The sequence below is a fragment of the Monopterus albus genome, unplaced genomic scaffold (genome assembly GCF_001952655.1).
Source record: "Monopterus albus unplaced genomic scaffold, M_albus_1.0 scaffold50.1, whole genome shotgun sequence".
Taxonomy (NCBI): Eukaryota; Metazoa; Chordata; class Actinopteri; order Synbranchiformes; family Synbranchidae; genus Monopterus; species Monopterus albus.
In genome coordinates this window covers 1898855-1907833 of record NW_018127930.1, presented here as the reverse complement: position 1 = coordinate 1907833, position 8979 = coordinate 1898855, and the positions used below count along the sequence as shown (strand labels likewise).

General features: G+C 42.3%; 1 protein-coding gene across 1 annotated transcript in view; it reads right to left on the bottom strand.

Annotated features, from left to right (window-relative positions):
* Positions 1 to 1114: 1114 nt before the first annotated feature.
* Positions 1115 to 8979, bottom strand: part of ythdc2 (YTH domain containing 2) — a 22023-nt gene continuing 14158 nt past the window's right edge. Inside the window, exons 18-32 of the mRNA XM_020600997.1 lie at positions 8855 to 8935; positions 8672 to 8754; positions 8424 to 8529; positions 8012 to 8131; positions 7637 to 7909; positions 7318 to 7444; positions 6838 to 7037; positions 6088 to 6277; positions 4808 to 4899; positions 4298 to 4349; positions 4147 to 4214; positions 3622 to 3749; positions 2306 to 2477; positions 1504 to 1710; positions 1115 to 1399 (exon numbers count right to left, since the gene is read on the bottom strand). Of these exons, the coding sequence (XP_020456653.1) occupies positions 1115 to 1399; positions 1504 to 1710; positions 2306 to 2477; positions 3622 to 3749; positions 4147 to 4214; positions 4298 to 4349; positions 4808 to 4899; positions 6088 to 6277; positions 6838 to 7037; positions 7318 to 7444; positions 7637 to 7909; positions 8012 to 8131; positions 8424 to 8529; positions 8672 to 8754; positions 8855 to 8935 (2184 nt within the window). The remainder of the gene's footprint in view (positions 1400 to 1503; positions 1711 to 2305; positions 2478 to 3621; positions 3750 to 4146; positions 4215 to 4297; positions 4350 to 4807; positions 4900 to 6087; positions 6278 to 6837; positions 7038 to 7317; positions 7445 to 7636; positions 7910 to 8011; positions 8132 to 8423; positions 8530 to 8671; positions 8755 to 8854; positions 8936 to 8979) is intronic.

Genomic DNA, 8979 nt, shown 5'->3' with positions numbered 1-8979 from the left:
CCCAACCCCAAAAAAAAAAAAAAAAAAAAAAAAAAAAAAAAAAAAAAAGACAGGTAAGCACTTCAAAACACACTCATTCTCTCACTCCACATGTTATTTTGTTAATTTGCCTCAGAAGTTACCAGTTCAGGCCAGTGCAAATGGCCTGTGCCGGTTTGCCTGCCGAGTTTAAATGGAGCAGAAACTACGGCCATCAGACAAAATCCGACACCATCGCATTGCTCCTTTCATAGCTGTGAGCCAGTCACAGTGACGCATGACAACAACTCAGTAAACAAACTGATACATGTTCAATTGTGATTTTCAGAAGAAATAAGCAGTATTTCTACTCCAAAGCGAGTTCTAGCAGTAAAGAGGTTTAATATTCTGTAGATGAGGCACTTCCTGCAGGGTTAGAGAAGCTAGTTCATAGTTTAGGTAGGTGGTTTGAGGCAACTCTCAGAGATAAAGAGCAGGCCCAGTGAGTGAGACAGCAGGCAGTGGATGATACTAGGAACACAGAGATGTTGGGCTTTCCAGGCACACTCAGACTGTGGTGCCTACCATTTGGTATGCACTCACAACTGTTGGCCCCTGACAGTGAATGATTTACAGGCTCTGGCAGCACTTGACATAAGGATATTGCAGGGCAGGCTGTGTATTTTGTGGACAAACTGTCTATAAAAGTGAAAAGCTTCAAAAATCAATTGTGAAACACACAGTGAGACGTGGTTACATATTAAATCAAGAAATAAATGTAGAGGTACAGGGAGTCTCCATCCACTGTGGGGGACATACTGTTATACCACCACTGTGGGACAAAGTTCTTCACGTATGTGGAGGATAGTCACGTTTGCCAAGAACACCGGGCACCCCAAGAATGCGACTGGTCTGCGATACATGACAGTTGTAACTGAATGAGATGTTCCTGATGTATGGGACTGAATGCAATGCTTGGAGCAGTTGTCGAAAGACTTTTGAACAATAAACTGGTTCATTTATTAACAGGAAGCTTCCAATGAAATAATGAAGCCAAATGAAAAGAGCAGACGTGTCTGTTTCCCTGAATTTCGTTTCTGATTAACTGTTGACTGTGTTCCATAATGTAGTGTGCGCAGGATGCCACTGTGACCATTCATTCTGTGTGTGCGCGTGTGTGTGTGCGCGTGTGTGTGTACGTGCGTGCGTCAGAATCAAACTGCTTGTAAGCTACAGTATGTTTGCACTGTCCTCTCACCTGTCCATCCCTGCTGATCTGGACCTTCTTGTTGTCGTTCCATGCGTTTAGGATGTGTTGGGTGCAGTGGAAGGGAAGACTCTCCTTGTGGATCCACTCTAGCCTGAAAACTCCACCCAGGCCCATGAAGCCCCAGTCCTGGCAGTTCTCCTGACTGATGGCGGATGCCATGCGAGCATAGCCCTGTGAAAAAGATCAAATACATCAATTTTGTTTTTGAAGATACTTAAATATATTAATCTTTGATTACTTTTTTTAGAATCTGTTGGTTCATCTTTCAGTGGTACCTGGAAGTGTCCAGAGCCCTGAACAGAGAAGATGAGGATGATGAGGCTATTCTCCAGGTAGGCCTTAGTGAGTTTGGTCTCATTGCTTGGTGTGGTGGACCAGATACCTTTCTGCTGAGAAATTTCTATGTTCCTGATGTTACTGCTCTTCATAATAAAGTATCGGATTGATGAAGAGGCGGGTTGAGGGATCTCTGGTTTTGAAACCTATGAACAAGAGAAAAAAAATATATCGTTAACTGACAAAAAAGACCCTTTCATTGAATTTATGTTATTTGATGAGACAGCACCAAGAAAAATTTTATATGTTAATCTTTACTAAAGCTCAGCCCAAAACAGGGGAGCATAAAAGAACGTGAAATGAAAGCTACTGCATTAAGAATAGAGGTTACGCAAACTACTGTGGCTCTGCAATTGCACACTTCTCACAAGAAGGGTGTACGCAGTTAAGACGTTTATGTTTAATGACCTTTGATTAGAGGTATTGCTGGCTGTTTCAGTCACAACATGCTGGAAATCAAATAGAACAATAATAATAAAAGAGCTACAGCTGTATGTTTTAGCCGCCTCTGGGAAAATTCCATAATCTGCCGATTGATTGATCACTCAAAAAATAGTAAGCTGCTTAAAGTATAATTTTTGATAAATGAGACCCTAGGACTGTCTCACTTATTATCCTGCACCAGGATAATTTGAAAATCACAGTGGATCACAAAATTAGGAGGATTAGCTGTGCAATAACCATGGATGAAGAGTGGCTGTGTCAATATATGCTGACTGTCTCACATCAACAGCGCAATACCTTTCCTGAGGAGGAGGGAGAGGGGATGTCAGAGGTGCTGTCTGAGGTCTCAGGACAAGAATTACTGGAGGAATGTGGGTCTCCAGAGGGCTGGCTCATGGGCAGTGAGGCTTCATTTCTGCTGTGGGATTTTATCTGAAGTAAGCCGGAGGTTTCTGGTGTCCTAAAAGGCCTAAGGGGAAGTGGTACAATGGTGTGGCAGTATGAGTATAAAGTGGAACATGAAAATACAACATGACTCCTCAACTCCTAAACACTACCACGCATGCTCCATGTTTACTACATATTAGAATTAAAGGAATAATCCATGATTCTAATTTATGTCAAATGCCACCAAATCTTCCTCCCGTTACTCTCGCTGTCCATCTGGTGTGCACATGCTCAGAATACCTTGTGTGTTTGTATCTAGTCCTTGAACAGTAAACCGGCAATAAGGATCTGACTCAGGCTGGTTAATTCCAGCCAATCAGCACAAGGGGGGGGAGGGAGGAATGAAAGGGCCAGGTAGCTAGAGCTCAGACGTCACAATACCACTGCGCAGACAAGAGGGAGAGATAGCTGGAAAAAAAAAAACCATTCTGCTGCTTCCAGTTAGGTCTACATGGTTAAACTACTGAAAAGGACAAGGTCAGAAGAACTGAAATTGATGGAGCAATGGAGAGAGCTCTGGGACTTGCACGGTGTGAGACAGACATAGAGGTCGTTCTTTTCCTACTGGACAGATAGGCAAATTGTTTGCCATGTTCAACGCACTGAGTTCTGCCATGTCTCCTTTAGTATTGGCTCTTGCCCCGGTCGCTAGTATCATTGTCATGTTACTCATCCCTAACAGAAGGGAGCTGAGGATTTGTTTAGGTGCTGATGTAAATACAAACAGTCTGTCACCAAAATCATGGACTATACCATTAATGTTATAGTCCTGTTTTTCTAATCTGTATTATCAATTTTTATTGTATTCTCTTTTATGAATTAATTGCTTTACAGTAGCTATTGTGTAGAGTCTCATCTTTTAATTGTACTTGTTTCTGACTTGCCTCATTTGTTTTGGTCATTTATGTGAAGTGACTGCTGTGACTCTGCATTTTCCCTGTCGGATCATTAACGTACTCCGTCCGTCACCCACACTACAAAGTAAGTACTGAAGCTGCTGTCATTAAAGGTGAATGACACAGTACAACCAGAGGCTAAAAGAGGAGACATGCTCTTTTTGTCCTTTGATGTGGATCTGAACTGCAGGCCAGTCACAAAGTAGGAGAATCTGTTAAACATCACAATACATTACACTGCAATTTATATGTTTAGAAACAGCTTTATACTTGTCATAGGTGGTGCTGGGGTTATTCACGAAGGCCTGGGGCCCCTCCTCTGATGGCATAGGCCGGGGCCGCTGGCCAATACCTGTGGGCTGCTGCAGACCTGCTTCCTGCTCCTCTGCTGCAAACACCTGAAGAAAGTCAGATTGAGCTCCACTCATTAGCCTGCATCCTGGTGTCCATATTGTAAAAATCAGATGCACATATCAATTCATTAAAGACAAATACAGATATCCAACCACCAAGATCACTCCCAGAGTGGCCGTGAATGGCAGCGTACACATTAAGCAAGTGCTAATTTAACGTCATGGAAGTACTGCGCCTAGTTGGCATGGATGAAACAAGGCAGGGCACACAAACCACAGCAGTGACACACTCCAAGCTGGTGAACAAGATGCATACAATTTACAACATACAACCTTTCTGAAGTTGCTCACCCTACCCTTTGACATCTTGCACTGGTGTTTCATTTATAATGTTGTTATTACTTCCTGTGAAATCAAGTAAAGAAAAACTAACTGGACTTACAGAAACCAGGGTGTGGACAATGGCCTCTTCGTGTTGAGACCGGGGTTTTGAAGGACAACGGATCCTCTACTAACTGGACTTACAGAAACCAGGGTGCGGACAATGGCCTCGTCTTGTTGAGACCAGGATTTTGAAGGACAACGGATCCTCCTGATGAACAAGTTTTGCCACTTCTGCCTCAGTTCAAACACCAGTCCTGCAGCCTGACAACAAGATACACATTGTCAGATAAACCCTGCATATAAGAAAAGATTTAGTACAAAATAATAAGGCAAGATGAACATAAATGCATGAGCAAGAGAGCAGGGAGAGATAGCTGAAGAAAATACCCATTCTGCTGCTTCCAGTTAGGGCCTACACGATTAAACTACTGAAAAGGACAAGGTCAGAAGAACTGAAATTGGTGGAGCAATGGAGAGAGCTCTGGGACTTGCAAGGTTGTGAGAGAAGAGGCATATGACAACATCTAAGGCAAGTTTTGGGCTGGTAGAGTAAAAGTTCAGATTATGACAGCACTTTGGAGACTTTTTTCAGGTAAAAAAAAAAAACAACACCACACTTATCCTCACACTAGTTAGCCATCACGTCTCTCACACACACACACACACACACATACAGTATTTACAGTACATAAAAGAGACTGACAGCAGTGTTACCTCACCTCTCTCTCCAACTCGAAGAAGAGCCAGTCATCTACCCTTATCTCAGCTAGGTCCTCTGTCTCACTGTCACTCATGTCATCCAGTGGAATGTCTGAAGGAATAGCGTAAAGTCAAAGACTAAATCTGCACAGGCATCAACTCAAACAATCATCAGGAAAGAGCGCTATGTGAAACACTTACTGCATTCAAATAAAAAAGGTAACACAACAAACACAAAGTTGAGTTTGCCGGCTGTCCGGTCTTGCTAGCTATCTGAGGCTCATGTTGATGCCAAACTAGCGTGTTTAACAGAAGCAGAGCAGCTGCTCGGTTAACACAGGGCAGCAGCTGGGGGTCAGACAGCAGAGACTACTGCTGTAAGTGTTAACATTCTGGACAAGCAGTTCTTTAATTAAACATGCTTGCAACATAATTAGCAATGCAACTAATCCTATATACATCCAGTAACACTGGAGTCGGCTGTGGGGAGACGAGGGTAACCTGTTTCATGCTTATTCAATATCATTACTGGTTATTCACTGTTGAAAGCTACAATTCCTTTAATAAAGGAACAGTGAAGTTTTGTTTTAACTGTTAGATACTGTACTGTGATGGGCCCCCTGGCTCCTTTACCCGTTTTGTGTCTTGGCTTTCACTCATCCATGCACTCTTTCACTACTGACCATATTTATGATCACACCTCATTGCATTTTTGTTATAACTTTGTTTTGTTAAAATAAATAAGTTGCTTATTTGCTTTTATTCTGCACCTTTCTCTCTGTCTGTCATGGCTTCAGAGCAGGGACGTGACAATACAGTATATCCAACATGTGCAGTCTGATCAAATGTTATGTTCTGCAGTGAAGTTGTGCAGCACAGTTTCCTGTGTTTAATACAGGACCATTTTAAATGAAGTCATTATTTTGTGGTTTTGTTTTATAATTCTAGTAACTTGACATTTAATTATTCTGTTCTTTAAATCCCTCATTTACTCTGATGTTGCAGTGAACATAGGTCACGTGAGTTGTAAAAAAAAACAAACACTGTATTAACAAAGATATTAAGAAATTATTAACTATAACTATGAATGAATGAATGAATGAATGAATGAATGAATGAATAACTACTTAAGGGAAGTGCTTAAAAACTGCATTCCTATTAGGAATCATGCAAAACTCATGGCCAATAGTCGTAATATGTCACTGTGGACAAGGGTTCAAGGTTGAGAGACATAACTACTGTAGCTTGGTTCATTCTGACAAATTAATCCATCCAGTTTTATTTTGTATTACTTCTTTACCAGTTGCTTTCGGTAAAGCAGGTTCCTGCAGGACAGAGTAGGGCTGCTTGGCACAGCCTCCAAATATGGCCAAAGTTAGGGGAGTCACCATGGAGCAGCAGCGGACACTGGCCATCCTGTGGCCACGGCTCATCTCATCGTAGATTAACCAGTCTGTGGGAAGGTCCTGGGCCAATTTGGCTGAGCTGTTCTAAACAGCAAACAGGAGTGATGTCAGTGGCTGAAGCGGGTCCTTGTGAACATTTGGTTCTCTCTTTTCTGGCTCACTAAATAAGCGAACAACCCAGTGAGACAGATAGTTATGAAAGTAAATCTAGTTATATATGTATAGTTTGTCATTATTAATATATTACTTTTGTACTACTTTTTTCCTTTGTATTCACTCACCTCTTGTCTGTATGTTTCCATATGTTAATCACATTTCATATTCAGTAGTTGTATTACATTATGACATCTGTTAGCCAGCAGGAAAGAGTTTCCTATACATGTTAAAGTTTGGTGAAGCTTTGCTGTGAAAGAGGATGTACTTGCTGTCCTTCACCTGTATTGACAATACATCTAACATCCAGTAAATCTTGTGTCTTATTTATGTGTAAAGAATTACCATGAGCAGTTTGTCCGTGACACAGTGCAACAATAAACACACAGGTCTGATCCCGCTGGGCAATGCTCAGTAGGTAGAAGGCAAGTTAAGATCCTTCTAGTGATAAAGACAAAGTTACATATTGATGACATGATTTGTTTTCCTACCTCCTTGATCTCGTTCAATGCAGAAGTGGGATGAAAGTGGACCTTCTTCTCCCTGTTACTAGAGAACAGGGAGGTCTCCTTGTTGACATGGACCAGGTTTGGATACATGCCAGCCACCAGGGCTGCCTTCACCACAGCCCAGTTCTCAGAGTTCAGGTTCACGTCACGGATGTCACTGCCTCCACGAGCCCGCACAAAACCTGGAGGACAAACAGGCCATTTCAGTATGTTATTTATTCATTCCCCTAACCACAACTATTACAGTTAATAATATCAAGTGGTTATCTAGGTCTGTCAAACTGATTTTTATACATTTCCAATTTTTTAGATTAGGATTATTGTGAGCAGTGGTTGGGCTTTGTTAAAGCAAAGTGATAATGACAATTTTCAAAGAATAACAGGCAGCTTGGTGATGCTGGGCTGTACCACACACTTCTGAAGTGAGAGCAGAATATAAAGGAAATAAAAAGTGAAGCTGACCTAAAGCACGAAGATGTCCCAGCAGCTGTGTCCTCATGCCTAGTATCATGTCCATGGTGGCCTGGGACAGAAAGTTCTTCTCACAGAAGGCTCTCTCCCAGCCTTCACTGCGGGCTTTCTGCCACGCCTGAGGTCCCACATGACAAAGATGAAGGAAAACATGCTCCAGTTATGGCGAGGAAATATGACCTCAGCTGGATAAAATGTCACACATCACACTGATAACAACACACTTGATGAGAATGTTTTTAAACAGATGGTGAAAAAGGTCCAGTTTTTCATTTGCACATCTTGTTTTGGTTTTTGGGACTCCACCTACCTGGAAGGCTCTCAGTAGGGCCATGTGGTCACTGAAGGAGCTGGATGAGAAACGCCTGCGGCAGAGCAGAGCAACTCGTTTTTGAGAGCCCTGGGCAGGAAGCACGAATGGGTCACGATAGGCCAGTGTACAGGCAATAGTTAGAATGGGGTCAAGGCATTTGAGCACCACGGCGCAGAGGACCATCTTGCCCAGGTGGGGCTCTACTGGTAGATCAGCCAGGTGGTAGCCCAGATCAGTCAGGCCTTCATACTGGTCCATAGCATCTATTGTCTGAGCACAAAGGTGACTTACTGCTGGAATACTGTATGTAGACATGTAGTCAAGCGTAAGTGTGTAGCGGCTCGTGTCAGAAAACAGAATTTGATGGGTTACCTTAAGCCTGTGCACTGCATTCCTGACAGCATGAGCAGGAGGAGGCTGTGGAGCTTTGGACAGAAACTCAGCTACTGAGCAGGAGCTGGGAGCCAGCAGCTTGGTCTGCAGACACAGTTCCTTACACACACACAACATGACAAATCATCACAGTTACAGGGTATTAGTAAATCTGATGCATGTTTACTTAGCACTGCTGGTGCTCAACAGGACACAAGTTAATCCACTGGAATCCTCAAAATATACAAAGTATACACAACAGCCGCTATTCTGTCTTCTTATTGTGTGGTGCAGGCTGGGCCAGGACATCACCCTTGAGGAGGCTAACATAATGATACTGATATCATTCTCATGTCTATATAATGTAAAGTTATGGTTTAAAAAAAAAAAAAAAAAGTGTGTGTGTCTTTACCTGCAGTGGCATCCGCAGCAGCTGCGGAACCTGGAATTCGAGCATGTTGTTGAACCTGAGTCGACTGAAAAGGTGGAAGCAAATCCCTGGTCTGCAGCGCCCAGCTCTGTGCACACGTCATACATCGACTTGATTTTAACTTAGACTCATACCAGTGGGTAAAAATTGATATCACTTCAGCTGAGATAAAAATGTAACTGGAGATTTAAAAAAAAAAAAAAACAGGATGAAGACATTGTTGATGTTACCTTCCCTGCCTTTGCAGTGCACTGGCTTTTGAGATCCAAATCGTCTTTAACATGGACACATGACTGAGGGTGTCAAAGGACTTCTACAAAAGAAAAAATAATTACTTTTATTAGTTCTTTACCAAATATGTGTAAAATCCACTCTCTTGTATGGTGAATCCAACTCTTCATCAGAGTCTGTACCTCTTTGACCTTTCCTGAATCAATAACGAAGACCACATCGTTGATGGTGATGCTCGTCTCAGCAATGTTAGTAGAAAGAATCTGAAAGCAAAAACTGACCAGTTAGAATCTAGACTGAGTCATTT